Below are 18,347 nucleotides of genomic sequence, written 5' to 3'. Positions count from 1 at the left end.
AATTCAAACAACTTATATGAAGAATATTTCTCATTATATACAGTCAGGGCTGTCTGAATTCCTTTCCACCTTACTTTTATCCTTGTTATAGATCTGTGCCTTTTCCATCTCCAGTCAAGCTTGTAACTTTAATCCATGCCTTGGATATTTGCCCTTTCGCCCATTTCTTTTTTGGAAGAGCAGTTCTCCTGATAGGGCGTAACAGGGCTCATTAGGCAGCGGTGAGCGCAGTGCTACCAGGTGAATATGGGAATATTTAATTTATCCCAGTTAACATATACTTATATTCTCAGATATTATAGACACAGGCAGCCATCAGATCTTTTACTCTCACCGTTTGACATTTCTCAAGTTCGAAGCTTGTCTGACAGGCAGTTGAGGCAGAATGGTACTAGCGTCTGCATGGACAGCACCATCTCTTCAATTTAATTTAAATTCATTCAAAGATATATGGTAACAAGCTAAAGGCAAAATCTTAACATTTCTAATTAAAAACATGAATTCATTACATAAAAAGATCAGCAACTCTAAATACAAAAAAGAGGACACCTGATGTAAAGCACTTCTATAAGGAAAGTTATTTAAAACTCCTCACTTTGGATCTGACAGACAAGCACTTTCACTAGACATAAATATTTTAATATTCCTACCTGGAATGTTTTGAGGAACATGCATATTCCTACGGGCTTTCATGACTTTAAGCTCACTGCCCTCTTTTCTTGTCCACCTTTGGTTGGTTTCTGATGTGTCTCTAAAACACAGAAGCGATTCCATGATTAAAAATTGTAAACATTTTACTAGCAAGAAGATATTTCCCAATATCTCATCGTTATGGGTTTTTCAAAATGGTCTTCTTTAACTATAAAGATTGCTGTGATATGCACAATAAAGCATGAAGACTTCATATTAATAAAAAATGTTTTGTATGTAATTCTGAAAGAAGAAAATCCTGGATAAATTAATGAGATCAATGCAAAGAATTTCACAGTTTACAGAAATATGCTGTTCATTTAAAAAAACTTTCATATTCCAAAATTGAACTTTGCAATAATGTTAAAAATAAATACTGCAAGTAAATTGTATGCCTCTTTAAATGTTTTATTCTCACAATGTGGAAATTACATGAATGCATTTTAAAACTTGCCCAATTCATCCATTTTCTGAATCCTTTAAGTTTGTTACAGAATTATGGAGACATGAAACCTATCCCAGAAACAATGACAACCAGGTGGTCTTGCTTGCATGAAACAGTGATAAAATATAGAATAAAAAACGGAAATAAATAAATAGCATGCAACATATGTGCAACTAGCCATCTACCGCGGCTTCGCTTGCGTATTAGTGAAACAGGAGAGTGAGGAGGGCCCTGCCCAGCTCTCTACTCCAGACGTCACTCTTCCCCCTCCCCTCAGCCCGTAGCCTGTGTCTCAGATTAGCGCGAATATATCGCTCCTGCAAATGAACTATGATTCTTAGCGCAATGAGAGAACTCGCAAAATCAACTGGAATGTTCAAGCAAATTATAGAAAAAAAAGATCTAAATCCGTTAAGTAGTTCTCGTTCACTAACTAAGCGGAGTTAAGGCCTAATACATACTTTTAAGGGCCATCAAAACTTATCCAGCACTAAATGACATAAGGCAGGAGAACGGAGAAGCAGTTCATCACAGAGTACTACTCGTGATGACAGGGAGCTGAGGCAATAGACTCAAAATACAGAGAGTGAAAACTATAAAACAGCAATGAGACTGAACATTTACGGAAATCAAACAGTGATTGTGCAGTAGTTAGCACTGCTGCCCCCTTATATAATCCATGATATCTGCATGGGTTTATCTCATAGTAAATGTGTTCTCCTCCCAAAAATATGCAAGTTAAGTTTATTGTCAACTTTAAACATAATAAGCAGTGGTGTATGCAAGACTGTGGCCAACGTTAATTGATGTCTTGTGGGATAGGATACAACCACCTATAATCTGGATTAGGCAATGGATCAGAGGATAGCTATGAACACAACAATGCATTAAATATAAAAACACTATGTCACCCTTATTTAGTAAGTGACAAAAAATAAAAAGTTAACACTTACATAAATGCATTATTCTGCTGGGCCTCTGCCAGTCGCAGCCTCTTGGCATGGTTCTTGCCATGGTAATGAGCTTGCGCCACAGCAGGAGAGCTGAATGAGGCATCACACAGCTTACAGTAATCATCCTCTGTGGCCAGAATTACTCGGCTGCCACTCTTGAAGAAACCTGACTAAAAAAAACAAAAAACAGAGGCTTCAGATTAATTAAATTTTAGTAAGAGGCAGAGTCAGTGTCAGCTTCCTTTAGGCTTGACTCAGTTACTACATAGTAATGCATCGTGAATTCATTGGCAACATTCCAGGCTGGGTCATGGATCCAATACCAAGAATTTCCTTTCAGCAGATGGCTAGCTGGCTCTATCATTTTGGCAGCTACAAGGAGGAAAACCCTTGATCCGGTTGAGGTGGAAGCAGGAAGTTTCATGCTTCACTAGGCTGACAGATGTCACTCAATATTTTGTAATTAACAGATCTTCAGTACTTGAATTGTTTCTTTGCTTTCATTCTTCCAATAATCTCTTGCCTTTTTGGTTCCCCCTTGTTATTTATTTATTTCACATGCAAGGTTTAAAATATTAGACTTCCTTTACAATGACATGCAAGAGCCTAACGACTTGAGTTCTTTCTTGTGCTGCTTCCTGTTTTTCACCCGTTGCAGCTGAGACAACTGTTTTCAGGATAAAGTGGGTTTAGAAAAGACATACTGTATACAGACAAAGGAGCTGCCCAAATAAACATATTCAAAGTTGTTTTTCACTTATGAGTTTTTTCTTAATATGGTACTTCAGTTTTAAATGGAAATTATACCAAAGCATCTCTGACTTTTGTTTTTGCAAAATATTGGTATTTTCAAAAGGGCTTGTTTAATTTACTAGAAATGCTGTAAAAGCCATAGTTATGGGGTACAAAATGTAATAACCTGATGGGCGCTTTCTATAGTAACTATAGTATAACAAGAATATTTGCATTATATAATATTTTGGCCAAAATGGGCAGCTAGGCTAAAGAAAAGAATCTTTTTGCTGTATGTTTATTTTGTAGAATCCCTCCATCATTTTATAAGAACCTAAGACACCTACCAAATGAGGGGAATCCATTCAGTCTATCAGGCTCAATTCATTAGGTGAGAACTACATGTTCCCAAAATCTCTTCCAGGTACCTTGTAAAAGTTCTTAAGGTTTCTGCTGAAACTACACGACTTGGTCATTTGTTCCCAATTACATTGAACCCTTTTTGTGATGAAGTGCTTTCCTGCTTCTGTTTTAAGCTTACCATAATCTCATATTCACTTAATTCAGTTCAGTGTCACTGAGGCCAGAACCCCATACACACAGTATAGTCCGAAAAGCAGGAAACAGTCCTGAGTGGGACACAAGTGTATTGCAGGGTTCACTCACTCAGGTATCTTCAGTCACACTGGGACAATTTACATTTAATAGTTAATCTAACCTGCATATCTTTGAAGACGTGGGAGGAAAACTGGAATACCCAGAGGAAAACCCACACAAAGCTGGGGAGAACACACAAATTCCACACAATGGGTATGAAAGTTAGAAAGATTTTCTAACTTCATTTTACTAGATGAATACTGTTGGAGCAATATTATCTATGTCATTAAAATTCTCTGGACATGGATTATACTGACTATAGCCTTCTCTGCTCAAGACTAAAGAAGATTTAATTCTTAGACTGTCAGTGTAGAACATGCAATTTATTTTAGGAATGCGCTTTGCAAGGCACTGCACTGCAGTCCTGCAGCACAGCTTTTCTTGAGGAGAATTTGGTGTTAGGGTGCACTGCAGTGTACACTTCTGCTCAGCTGTGCCACGTCCTTGTAAAATGTATAGCCCAACAAAAGCACAGAAATCACACAGTGGCACAAAAGACTAGCCCAATACTGGACGCTGGCAAAGTAACATACTGTAAAGCGTGTTGCAAAGTTGAGAGCATAGGACCCTTCCCTCACTTAGAAACTTGAAACTGATAGAATGGGTATAAACCACTGAACCACTGAACAACATCCCCATCTGAGATTTTAGAATGATATCAAGTATGATAAAGTACGCATACAGGTGTGAACAGCGGCGGGAAGGTCACATGAAAGACAAAACAAATGCTTATAAGGTAGAGTTGTCGGTTTGAAAAATAGCACAAATATCACTGTTTTAAAAAATGTCTCAAATGCAACTAACTGAAGCTCGTTTTTTCCCTTGGATGCTGACCAAAAATAGCTTAATTGGGACTTGGCAACACTGCTCCTGCTTTTGTGAATGTATTTATCAGGCACACAAATCTGGTTGAGGTGCAGATCTGGACAATCAGGAAATGAAAACAAACCATGAAAAGATTTAAATAAAAACAAATGATATTTGTTAAAAATCCAGAGAAATTCAAAACCAGGTTAAAAATCCAGGCATTCATCAAAAGAACCAAAATGGAGACAAATCATTATCAAAAGTAACAATCCTAATCTTATTTAAGACAGAAATGCACTGCAAACAGAATCCAAGTTTCTGGGTCTGAATAAAAGAAAAAATCAGAGCACAATTCTATTGTAGATAGGGAAAGGCCTAAAACAACAGGCAGGAAAACAGGTAACTTCTTGAATAAAACCAGGGGAAATATGCAAAAGGCAAAACAAATGAAAATAAAAATAAAACAAAGCAACTGAAACCTAGACAAGAGGCAAAAATCATAGTCAAAAGTCAGGCAAGGCACATAAAATAATCACAAAGAGAATTCAAAAAGGGTTAGAAGGCTCAGTACAAAAGGAGAGGAGGAGGAGGCTGGGAGCATGAACTGATACAACAACAACAACATTTATTTATATAGCACATTTTCATACAAATAATGTAGCTCAAATTGCTTTACATGATGAAGAAAAAAAAAAGACAAAGTAAAAATTAAAATAAGACAACACTAATTAACATAAAATAAGAGTAAGGTCCGATGGTCAGGGAGGACAGAAAAAACAAAAAAAACTCCAGACGGCTGGAGAAAAAAAAAATCTGCAGGGGTTCCAGACCATGAGACCACCCAGCCCCCTCTGGGTACTCTACCTAACATAAATGAAATACTCCTCTTTGTATTTAGGGTTCTCATGGAAGGACTTGATGATGATGGTCATGTAGACTTCTGGCTTTTAATCCATCAATGTAGGAATATCATGGTGCTTTGATTAGGTGGTGGTGGGGCAGGTCGCCACCACAAAAAAACGGGAAAGGAAACAGAAGAGAGAGTTGGGGTTAGTACGGACTCTAGAGCCACCATGAATAGTTATGATAATTAATTGAATATACAGAGCATCAGGATTAAACTAAAATGAAGTTATGAGAAAGCCATGTTAAAGTAATGTGTTTTTAGCAGTTTTTTAAAGTGCTCCACTGCCTGGCAAATTCCTACTGGCAGGCTATTCCAGATTTATGGTGCATAACAGCAGAAGGCCACCTCACCACTTCTTTTAAGTTTAGCTCTTGGAATTCTAAGCAGACACTCATTTGAGGATCTAAGGTTACGATTTGGAATATAAGGTGTCAGACATTCCGATATATAAGATGGAGCAAGATTATTTAAGGCTTTGTAAACAATAAGCAGTATTTTAAAGTCAATTCTGAATGTCACAGGTAACCAGTGTAGTGACATCAAAACTGGAAAAATGTGCTCGGATTTTCTTTTCCTAGTTAGGATTCTAGCAGCTGCATTCTGCACTAGTTGAAAATGATTTATGTCTTTTTTGGGTAGTCCTGAGAGGAGTGCATTACAGTAATCTAGTCGACTGAAAACAAAAGCGTGAACTAATTTCTCAGCATCTTTCAATGATATAAAAGGTCTAACTTTTGCTATGTTTCTTAAGTGAAAAAATGCTGTTCTAGTGATCTGAATAATATGCGATTTAAAATTCAGGTTACAGTCAACAGTTACCCCTAAATTCTTTATCTCCATCTTGACTTTTAATCCTAATGCATCAACTTTATTTCTAATAACCTCATTATATCCATTATTTCCAATCACTAAAATTTCTGTTTTCTCTTTATTTAGCTTAAGAAAATTACTATTCATCCATTTAGAAACACAAGTAAGACAGTGTGTTAGTGAAACAACAGAGTCAGGGTCATCAGGCGCTATTGATAAATACAGCTGCGTGTCATCAGCATAGCTGTGGTAATTCACGTTATGCCCAGAGATAATCTGACCTAACAAAAGCATGTAGATCGAAAACAGCAGCGGACCCAGGATAGAGCCTTGTGGAACACCATATAGAATATCATGTGTCTTTGAGTTGTAATTACCACAACTAACAAAGAGTTTTCTACCTGCCAGGTAGGATTCAAACCAATTTAAGACACAGAGAGGCCCACCCATCGACTAAGGCCACCCATTGCCTAAGGCGCAGCACACTGCAACACCATATGAGGACCTGAGTGCTACCGTGCAACAGATGACACCTCAGCACAACACTTGTACAAATGGAATGGAACAGTGTAAGGTTTTTTTACAGTGTCTGAAGTGCCAATCCTGCCACCAACCCTCAAGTTTTCCCTGCAATTTGGAGGACTCGCTTGCAGGTTAAGGGACTTGCTCAAGGGCCCAGTTCAAAAGGATGACCTTTTATCCTGTCTCCTGATTAATTCAAGGTCACAATCCCAGAGACAACTCCCCTAGAAACACAGGACATGACCCTGACAATGGTATACAAAAATGCTACAAGACCTCAAATGTCATCCTTAATCATGACAGGTTTTGTTCTTTTCAGCACATTTTTTTTGAGTTTTGAATATTTTTTGAATAATTACAACTTTTCTTTAGCTTTATCCCTAATCTCTGTGTCCAAACTTCTTGTAGAAGTTCTTTTGAACATGCATGTCATGCATCTTGGCTACAATAAAACCATGGACAAAAGGTAAAATGATCATGAACTGTCATAGGATGGAACTGGCAGGTACAGATGAGATTAACTGTAAGTCAAAGAGAAAGTGGTTGGGGGGCGTTAAACCAGAAAAAAACAAAAGACAAACATAAAAGTCAAACAGCCTGGATATAAAAGACAAATATCTTAGCTTAGGAAACAAGTTAGAGTCAAAAAAGCAGGAGTCTAACCAATCTGAAATACCAAAATCAAAATCACTAACTAAAATTAACTTCTAAGAAAACAGCTCTTAAGATGCTATTAAATAGTTAAAATTATTTTGTAAGATCTGTTTTCTTATGTGGGCGGCACGGTGGCGCAGTGGGTAGCGCTGCTGCCTCGCAGTTGGGAGACCTGGGGACCCGGGTTCGCTTCCCGGGTCCACCCTGCGTGGATTGGCGTTTCTAAATTGGCCCTAGTGTGTGCTTGGTGTGTGGGTGTGTTTGTGTGTGTCCTGCGGTGGGTTGGCACCCTGCTCGGGATTGGTTCCCTGCCTTGTGCCCTGTGTTGGCTGGGATTGGCTCCAGCAGACCCCTGTGTTTGGATTCAGCGGGTTGGAAAATGGATGGATGGATGGATGTTTTCTTATGCAGAATTTTGGACATGGTCTATAGTACGCCACCATTCTAAACAGTGGCATGATTATAATGTCACCCCTCGTTGCATCCTGAAACCATATGATAGCATTTCTAACAATAAAATACCACAGTCACAAGGAGAATACGTAAAATGATGACAAATGCAATCTAAAATAAAATAAAATAGACAAGCAGTAGCCTCATAAACTCAATTGTAAAATCATTTCATAATCATAAAATAAAGTCCAAAGTAAAAAATAACACATGGAAATTGCACTGTGTACAGTTATTACTTAATTTTAGTATTGTTCAACAACATTTTCAACCCAAAACCTGTTACTAACATCCCCTTAATTTGAACAGCTAACACCACACTTAAAGCGATTTAACTGCTGGGGCTTAATCGATGTTGGTTGGTCTTTGAAAATGCAATCAAATATGTACCCAAAAGACAGGTTAAAGATATCTTTATATTAGGCAAAAAAAAAATCTTATGTACCATCAGCCTATCAGCTATGTCACATTATGTGACTCTTCCAGCAATTTTTCAATTGTTGCCTTTATTTACATAATCTTAATGAATCAGCGGCACACTCCCGCAAATGCCAGTCAAATAGTTGGACATACCCAAAACAGGTTTGATTTTTTTTTTTTTTTTTTTTTGTTCTTTATTTCGCCTTATACAATTTCTTGTATTAGGAATTTGGTAGTTTTCGCATACCCCTTGGGGTCAGAGTACAGGGTCAGCCATTGTACAGCGCCCCTGGAGCAATTACAGGTTAAGGGCCTTGCTCAAGGGCCCAGCAGAGTAGGATCTCTTTTGGCAGTGACGGGGATTCGAACCGGCAACCTTTGGGATACCAGCACAGATCCTTAGCCTCAGAGCCACCACCACGCCCTAATTTTGATTTTGTCTTTAGTCATAGGAGCTCTGTACATGACATCTGGAAACACATGAATGCTCATTCTGATCCTCGCAAAGCAATGCCATCTTGTCTTATGAAGACTGACATAACTTGCTGAGGTGGAGGTACATATGAGAACCCATGCCCCTCCTCAACAGGAATAACTGTCAGTTATTATTGCTATTACAACTTGATAATAATATTGAGACTTTCTTTCTAGTTTTTGAACGCACCGCTACCCATCATCACTGGAAGCGTGCAGAATGTGCACACATTTTGGCGCCATTTCTGAAGAGACTAGCCCAATGGCTTATTATGACCTCAACAAGCAAGCTGCAGGTGACTATGACCAACTCAAAGCTGAAGTGTTGCTAAAATATGGCATCAACCCAGATCAGCAGGCAAGGTCATGTCAGGAGTGGCGTTTTGACCCTCAGCAGCCAGTGCACTCTCAAGTGTTTCATTTATGGGGCAGAATCAGGAGCTGACTGAAACCAGGGAAAAACTCTCCTAAAGAAATTGTATGCATCTACTTAATGAATGCCCTCCCCAGCTTTCTTGCACAGCCAATCTGTAGGCTTGAGAAAAAATCCATGGATCACCACTGTGCAGCTTTGCTACTTGAAGAATCAGAACAGCCTGCTAACCACCAACCAACCAACCCTGACGAGGTGTGTCACTATACCTAAGCAGCATCACGGGTCGGACCACAAGAGAGGAACAGCGTCCCTCCAAGCTGCTATAAGTGGGGGAAGGAGGGTCACAACATCACCTATTGTCCCTGTTTCAGTGAGCCAATGAACTGCAGTTGGGGGCGAGGAGAAGCATACTGTCTGATGTCTAATCTTCTGTCTCTTCCATTTACCGAGGTGGTTATAGTAAATGGACACAAGGTCACAGAACTTTCTGACTCTGATTCTGGCAGTAACATTTCTATTGTTACTCACTGTTACATGCCTCCGTGACAATGGGCAACCGGGAGTGACTAGTCTGACCTGTATTCATGGAGAAACTCGATGGTACTCGATGGTTCGCCATTTGTGTCATCACGAACCAGGGGATAACCCGGAACCTAAGGGTGGCGGTCATGCGCAAGCCCTATCCTATGATACCGGGACGAGACTGGTCAAACATAAAAAGTGGAGGACATGAACCACCCCGAGTAAAAATCTGGGCCTGATTATAAATAGAGTATCTCCATCACAAACTGTCTCCACTCCACGTCATCAGCCAGAAGCAGTGCACGATCACATGGAGACTCAGTATGACTCGAATGATGTAACTCCATCTTGCACGGATGTCTCCAAGGACATTGATGGCAAGGCATCTCAGGATGTCACTTCACCCATTAAGATCACTACAGATATGCTTGCTACTTTACATTTTCAGTTTAGGCAAACTCTGGCCTCGTTCAAAAGAGAACAGTGGAATGATGATTCCCTTACGTTTGCTGAGAATGTAATTGTTCTGATTGTCGGCCAACTCACATCTTATCCCGTGCCATATAGGACCTCACTTTGTGATTAATAATGATCAATTGTATTGTGTAGTCAGGCACGGGGGTGAGGTCAGGTCATTGTTGCTAGTCCCGCAGGCCTTCTGGCAGTAGGTTTGAGAACAAGCTCACGCCCACCGCCTAGGTGCCCATCTGGGTACCGAAAAGATCCTAGAACGAATGAATTAAGTTCTGATTTTATTGGCCAGGCATAAATTAGGAAGTCCACCGATTTTTTAATTCCTGTCTGAAGTGTCAACTCCGGTAGATTCCTAGGACGGTCCGTGCTCCTCTTGTGCCCGTCCCGCTCACTGACATCCCATTTGAGCGAATACGAGTCGTCATTTTAAAACCACTACAACTTTCTGCACGTGGTCACAAATATATTTTAGAAATTGTAGACTATGCTTCACTGAGGAAATTTCGCTGAGACTTGCAAATTCAAAAAATATCGGACGAGAATTGGTAGGGGTCTTTGTCGGTATCCCAAAAGAAGTCCTTACAGACCAAGGGACACCCTTCACCTCAGAAGCGTTCAGGGAAGTTGCTAAGCTACTCTGCAGTAAGCACCTAAAAACCTCAGTATACTATCCTCAAACTGATGGTTTAGTGGAGTGGTTCAATCAAACACTCAAACAAATGCTTCACAAGGTGGTCAGCGAGGATAGGAGGAAATAAGTTCAGCTACTCCCCCTCATACTTTTTGCTTACCAGGAGGACCCACAAGACTCTACAGGCCTCTCCTTGTTTGAGTTACTTTATGGGTGACAACCCCGGGGACTATTGGATAATTTAAAAAAGGGCTGAGAAGGAAAAACACATTCTTCCACCAATATTTTGTAATATATTGCACAATTATGCAATAAATTTGAAAAAAATCAACCAATCCTAAAAGAAAATATGGAATGTGCACAATCAGCTCCGGCTCACAATTATGATCATGGCACAACACTTCTAGAATTCTGGCCCAGAGATCGAGTCTTGGTCTTGATTCTCACTACTCACTCCAAATTATTGGTACATTGGCAAGGCCCATACAAAATTAAGGAAAGGAAGGGGCTGGATGAAACAACCAAATTGCCGACTAGCCAAACAAGTATACCACATGAATCTGCTGAAGCCATGAAAGGATAGGGACCCTACTCCCTAATCTAAACAGCCTCATTCTTTCTTTATTCAAAACAACACCTTTAATTTCAACCTTGATTTGACATCCACTCAGTGCCAAGTGTTTGAAGCAGCCATCACGTCTATCCTGGAAGTGGTGAATGAATGAGCCAGAGGAACTTCCCTAATAGCACATGGCATCATTACTGAGCCCTGAAGTCATTGTCCGAGAATGCCTGTATCGCCTCCTGGAAGCAAAAAGAGCGGAAGTGCAGCTTGAGATCAGAAGGATGCTGGACCTTGGTGTTACTGAGGAAAGTTTTAGTAGCTGGCCCAGTCCTATAGTCTTGGTCCCTACGCGTGACGGGAGCTGGTGCTTTTGCAATGAATTCCATCGACTTAATCAGGTTTCCCAATTCAATGCCTATCTGAGAATGGACGAACTCATCGAGTGACTTGGTAAGGCTCAGTACTTGAATGCACATGAAATGAAAAAAGGGTACTGGCAAATTCCCTTAACAAAATCAACCAAGGTAAAGACCGCATTCAGAACCCCTACCGGCCATTGGCAGTATCGTGTTCTCCCATTTGGGTTACATGAGAACTCCTGCAACATTCCAGTGTCTGGTGGATAGACTATTGCGGCCCCACAATACTATAGTGCCACCTACTTGGATGACATTGTCATCTATTCTGGCACCTGGGAGGAACACATACGGCAGGTTCGCATGGTGCTCTTTACACTTAGCAAAACCGGCCTACATATCAACCTGAAGAAGTGTTTCTTTAGATTGACCGAGGCAAAATATTTAGGCTACGTGTTGGGTGGAGGTACCGTTTGTCCACAATGCGCCAAAGTAAATGCTATCTTGAATTGGCCCCATATGAAGAACAAGAAACAGGTGTACACGGTGGCGCAGTGGGTAGCGCTGCTGCCTCGCAGTTGGGAGACCTGGGGACCTGGGTTCGCTTCCTGGGTCCTCCCTGCGTGGAGTTTGCATGTTCTCCCCGTGTCTGCGTGGGTTTCCTCCGGGCGCTCCGGTTTCCTCCCACAGTCCAAAGACATGCAGGTTAGGTGGATTGGCGATTCTAAATTGGCCCTAGTGTGTGCTTGGTGTGTGGGTGTGGGTGTGTTTGTGTGTGTCCTGCGGTGGGTTGGCACCCTGCCCGGGATTGGTTCCTGCCTTGTGCCCTGTGTTGGCTGGGATTGGCTCCAGCAGACCCCCGTGACCCTGTGTTCGGATTCAGCGGGTTGGATAATGGATGGATGGATGGAAACAGGTGTATGCTTTCTTAGGTCTAGCGGGTTACTACCACTGGTTTGTTCCCCGGTTTTCTGAGAGAGCAGTGCCCTTGACAGACCTTACTAAGAAAAGGGATCCTACCATGGTGTTATGGGATGCTGAAACAGTGACTGTATCTCATGACGTAAAACAGGCCCTTAGTCAGCACTAGTATACATATATATATTATATATGGGAATCAACTAAAAAAAAAAATTAACTAATCAATCACATAAATGTATGTGATAAATCACAATTAATCGCATCTACAATTAAAACAGTGCCCTTTTAAGTCTGTGGGATTATTCGAAATGCCACCTACTAACCTGGAGCAGTTTTGGAGCAGTTTAGCATCAAAATCCTATAGCCTCTCTCTATTGTGATTGGTGTTATTTATTAATTTTTTTTTTTTTTTGCACTTTCCTGAGGAACTTTTTGGGACACCTCGTTGGCTATTATGGGGTTTTTGAGGTCAAGGACTATGCATCGATCATTTATTATGTCCTGTTTTGGTTTATGACTAAGATGTAATATTTTAACATCTTACTGTGGCATTATTTTGAATATTGATGGAAGTGCCATCTGGGTGATTTTCTTGTCGACTGTTGCTGAGGCAACCTCTCTGAAGTCCCTGGGAGTGTGTTCACATTACATCATCAGTGCGACCCTATAAAGGGTCTTATTATGCACCACTTTGATATCTGTGCTTGGATAAAACTAAAGACTTAACATATGTTTCTTGGTATTTTTCTTCTCAGTGTTTTAACATACTTTTAGGCTAATAATTCTGATTATTGTCTCATATTTCTGGCTTGGCAAAAAATCACTTTGTCTCAATGGTTTTGACCCTGGCATATACTCCGTTTTATTCCCATTTCATCTTCTGATCCCTAAATAAACATCAATCTGCTTTAGCAAAACATTCTCACACTGGTAACCTCAAGGTATCTACTTCTGTGCAGCATTTGCAGTGATGGAGCACAAGCATACTAGGTATCTGATGGTTACTGGCAAATGGCATTTAGAGATGCTTTCCAACTACCAATGTGTAATTTTTTTCTGACATTAAAGCATGGTTCCCAAACCGGTGCTACCCTGCTATCACTTCTACACTTGGCAGTACTAGAGAGCCCATTGTAAATTACTACATACATGTACTTTCTTGTGTTTTTTTTTTAGTTTGTTTTTTATTTTGTTTAGACTAGGGTGCATAATACAATGCTTATTTGAATATAAGCATTACATTTTGTATTTTAATTAATTATACAGAATAAAACATTGTATGTGTAACAGAAGATTTGTATGTACTGTACAATTGGTACACATGTGGCTCAATGCACACCATCATTCTGAATTGTACTGAATGTGGTGAATACAAAAAAAAAACTGAAAGTATTCAATTTGATATCACATGTTCTTAATAATGGTCACTTGATGTAAGTGTAACTCCATCCATCCATTTTCCAACCCGCTGAATCCGAACACAGGGGTCTGCTGGAGCCAATCCCAGCCAACACAGGGCAGGAACCAATCCCGGGCAGGGTGCCAATCCACCGCAGGACACACACAAACACCCACACACCAAGCACACACTAGGGCCAATTTAGAATCGCCAATCCACCTAACCAGCATGTCTTTGGACTGTGGAAGGAAACCCACGCAGACATGGGGAGAACATGCAAACTCCACGCAGGGAGGACCCGGGAAGCGAACCCAGGTCCCCTGGTCTCCCAACTGCGAGACAGCAGCGCTACCCACTGCGCCACCGTGCCGCCCTACACAGGGACAACTCCCCCCTGGTAATTCAGAGACATTATTTAACCTAAACAAACACACATGAGGAAGATATGGAAACTCAACACAGATAATGACCAAGTACAGGATTCAAATCCAGGACAGATGTACCTCTGAACCAGCAGCATTAACCACTGCACTGTGTCACTACATTTATAAAACTATGTCACCCAAAAACTCTGCTACCATGCCACAGCCTCTTAACCTTGCATAAAAATAATATATATGCTTTTGAAAGGAATTGTTAAAATATGGGATAGAAGTGTCAGGAGTAGATTGGGCCCATGCTTCTTCTTTTTTCCTTTCTGATGTCATTTTCCCATAGCCTCTCCTATCCAAGGTTGTTGCTAACCAATGCCTATTAGGCATCACTTAAATGACAGTGGCACATAAACTGAGGTAGCTCAGTTGGTACTCTGAATTTGTAGAATTTGCTATCATAACCAGAAGGTCAGGGGGTGGAGGGAAGCTTATTATTGTTGGGCTATCCACTTGTCCAGCAATGTCCTGTAGATGGGCACTAAAATCATCTGAGGGCCAACACAGTGCCCAAACCTCTAAACACAATTCATTATATTTGGAACAACAGAGTTTAATATTTTATTTTACAGCACAATTCAAAAACTTTTTTTATTGCTCCATAGGACTGTAACAAGGCCAAAGATCTGTTCCAGTGTGGGGGATACTATTACCGTTGTGACTGGAATATTCAGAATCGGAGAAGACTAGACTAGTCATTTAGAGTTTTCTGCTTTGACAAAGTGACAATGCCATTTTTATCACCTGACTTGTAGTTGCTTCTGTTGTGGCTCCAGCTGGGGCAGATGGGACCTGCAACACTTGTGGCTCCACACCCTCTGGTGATCTGATAGCAGTACACTGCTGGTTGCCTGCGTAGAAATTTCTAAGCTTCTTGCTATGATTTTTTCCCTGTAAAATACAACAATGATAAAAATTGATAAATTTAGGGGGGAGAAATCATTGAAATCTACCTGACCACCATATTTTAGAAACAACCAATGGCTGGTGTACCTGAGTAATAACCATTCAATCCCACCCTCTTCTTCTACTACTCTTCCTCCATTAATTTCTCATTATTTCTATTTATTTGAAAATGTTTGCCCAGACTCTCCACACAAGTCATTTCTCTCAGTTGGCCTGCCTAACTGTCCCCTTTCTCTGAAGACAATATTTTTTAATTGATGCTCCCAAGCTATGGAGCAAGATTCCAACAACCAAACCATTCTGGCTCTAAATGGTATGGGCTATTAGAGATTGAAGGAGTTGAACCTTTTCAGTTTAAGCAAATAGAGTTTAACAGGTGATGTGATTGAAGTATTTAAAATTTTGAAAGGAATTAGCACAGTGTATCCCAGCTGTTACTTTAAAATAAATTCTTCACCAAGAACACGGGGACACTAGGGAAACTTGTTAAGGGCAGATTTTTCACAAATGTTAGAGAATTTTCTTCACGCAAAGAACCACTTGGAATAAATTATCAAGTAGTGTGTAAGAGAGTAGGACGTAAGAGATCTTAGAACTTAAGTAGACGCAATATATTTTTTTACTTATTTCCAGCCCTCCTGCTCTTACCTGATAATGAGCTTGTGCTTGTTGTGCAGAATTTAAGGTGACGTTGCAGAGTTTACAGTAGAGGGGCTTACACAGCTCCTCTATACTCAGGTCCTGTTCTCCACCTGACTGTGGTGCTTCCTCTTGAAGTGGTGGGGAATTTCTGGGACAGGCAGCTGGTGCCCCCTGTTGTGCAGGAAGCTGAAGAGACTTCACAGCCAGAGACATAGCAAGAGGAAGTCTTAGTGAGGGTGTTGTCACCTCCCTTAGGGACATGGCTTCAAAAGGCTGTTGTTGGCACATTTTATTTGGCAGAGCTTCGTCATTTTGATTAGCATCTAAAAAAAAAAATGTAACTTCATTAATTGTGACAAAGAGACTTTTTCACTTGGTTAAGTATGTATGTCTTTTCTTTTTTTTGTTACTGTATAACAAAATGCTTCTGCAATATCCCAGAAGTCAACAGAAATCTTAAAACTATTTTCTTTACAAGCCAGAAACAGTAGCATTTTCTTTATCCGGCTTATACACGTGATTTAATTACTATATATGTAAACTAAAAATATTTTGCCAACATTGTCTTTTGAGGTTCCACTGAATGCTAGCTTCTCAGTTTAGAAAAGCAGTCAGGAAGCAGAAAATGACAACACTTACCAGAAGGTATTTGCAGATAAGGGGGCTGTGAAGTTATTTTTATATCTGTGAGAGTTAATCAACTGTATTAAATGATAAGTCACATGTGTTGATATGCATAAACGTAGACAAACTGCTTTGTAAAACAGAGGTATAACAAAACCAGCTCTTTATTCCACCATAAAATTCTGGATGCACCAACGCCTAAAATTGGGTGCTAGACCAAGGAAAAGAATTAAAGAGGAAACACCTGAAGTCTTAAACAGTCCTGCATTTATAGAGTGGTGGATGCATTGCTGTAAAACCTATACATATTCTACAGTGAAAAAATTAATCAGCTTAATAAATGGACATAATTTAAGCAATCATAAAGTCATTCCCCTCTAGCTGGAGAACAGAACTAGATGACAGTATTACCCTGTTTTATATACAGTATATGTCAACTCAGTATGAATTTTCATTCTCCACTTACTAGATCTTGTGAGGTCAACAAGCACCTGCCTAATTAACTTGCACCTAGTGAGCCCCAATATATCACAGGCTAAATATAATAGTAAATCAACTACAGTAAACAGCAAGGAAAAACATGGACCTAAAGGACTGTGCATCTTAGCTATACAACAAAGATCAAAAAAGCTTTTCTCTGGAAAATGACTACTTACCCTCAAAAGTATATGCCTGTTGAACATGACTAAGCACAGACATGCTCATGTCATGCAGAGTGATCCTGATGACCACTATGGTGCTATCACAGTGGTTTAACAACCAACAGAATACAGAAGAAAGCAGGATAGCGCAGACACTTTGGGTAATGTCTATCATTGAGGGAACAATGAGTGCAGAGTCACATCAAAATAATTTACAGGGAATGTCAGACCCTCTGTACATAAACTGAATTTGAATGGAAAATTAGTTCTCCAGGAATGAAATTTAACATGCCAGCAAATCTATCAATGCACAGTTAAAGCAGAATACATTTACTTGATTGGGAATGGCACAGTGAAAGTCCAGTCCAACATAAAATATCTTTCAAAAAAGACAGTTTGGAAATCTTAAGTATTTGATGATGTTTTTGTAAGAATGTGCAAAAGTTTATTCAAAGAGATATGTGAGGCTGACTATTACTAAATGTTTGCTTAATGGCATATCTTATAAAGGATATGCTCCCTATTGCTGAATTAAACACACATACACACACACTCATTTACACAAGCCTAAAGAATTCTCAGTTAACCTACTGTGTCACCCAGAATGTAAATATAAAAAAGGAATGTTTTATTTAATACATAATTAATTAATATAACACATAAGGAATTAAGATATAATAATTACTGTATAACACTGTTTTGAATAATTGTGCATTATTCAGTTGATGTTCATTAATATTACAGATGAGATCAAATAAAGGGTTTTCATTCAGCCTAAACTGATATATATAATTGAACTATATATAAGCACCTAGTACTCTTTCAATAAGACATCCTAAAATTACATGCAGATTAATGTGAATTTTAAAAATTGGGTGACTGGCAATACCCCAGACATAATCAAAGTTGTTTTTTTTTTCATTATTGAATTTATTAAAATGAAATGACATTCCATACAAGCAAGACAAGTTTTACAAAACTAGGTCTGAAACAAGAGCTAGGCCAACAGAATAAAACTTAGTAAAAAAAAAAAAAAGTAAATAAATAAATAAAAATAAATAGAATAAAAAAAGAAAACAGAATCCGCTTCCTCAATTTAAATGCTTATTCTAAAATGTTTTTGATTAGATCCTGCCAGGTTTTGAAAAAGTTTTGTACAGATCTTCTAAGAGAGAATTAGATTTTTTTCCAATTTCAGATAATATGAATATGAATATGATAATATGAGTGCAGACATAATCAAAGTTGTTTCCACTAATGTATAGCACCTCTATTACTGCTCACTGAAAAAAAATATCAGACTATAAATGATACAATCACAAGACAAATCAACTCACA

At 39.4% G+C, this 18,347-nt stretch overlaps 1 protein-coding gene across 2 annotated transcripts in view; it reads right to left on the bottom strand.

The window, feature by feature from the left end:
- Window positions 1-18,347, bottom strand: part of zmat3 (zinc finger, matrin-type 3) — a 149,677-nt gene that overhangs the window by 116,282 nt on the left and 15,048 nt on the right. For both annotated transcript variants that reach the window (XR_007934285.1, XM_028792136.2), the window contains exons 2-5: window positions 15,751-16,067; window positions 14,941-15,087; window positions 2,089-2,258; window positions 651-751 (exon numbers count right to left, since the gene is read on the bottom strand). Coding sequence is in view for 1 of the 2 variants with exons in the window: in XM_028792136.2 (XP_028647969.2) it covers window positions 651-751; window positions 2,089-2,258; window positions 14,941-15,087; window positions 15,751-16,067 (735 nt within the window). In the remaining variant the exon portion in view is untranslated. The remainder of the gene's footprint in view (window positions 1-650; window positions 752-2,088; window positions 2,259-14,940; window positions 15,088-15,750; window positions 16,068-18,347) is intronic.

Source organism: Erpetoichthys calabaricus, chromosome 2 (genome assembly GCF_900747795.2).
Source record: "Erpetoichthys calabaricus chromosome 2, fErpCal1.3, whole genome shotgun sequence".
In the NCBI taxonomy this organism is placed as follows: domain Eukaryota; kingdom Metazoa; phylum Chordata; class Cladistia; order Polypteriformes; family Polypteridae; genus Erpetoichthys; species Erpetoichthys calabaricus.
The sequence above is the reverse complement of the archived record's forward strand: the minus strand, read 5'-3'. Positions and strand labels throughout refer to the sequence as shown.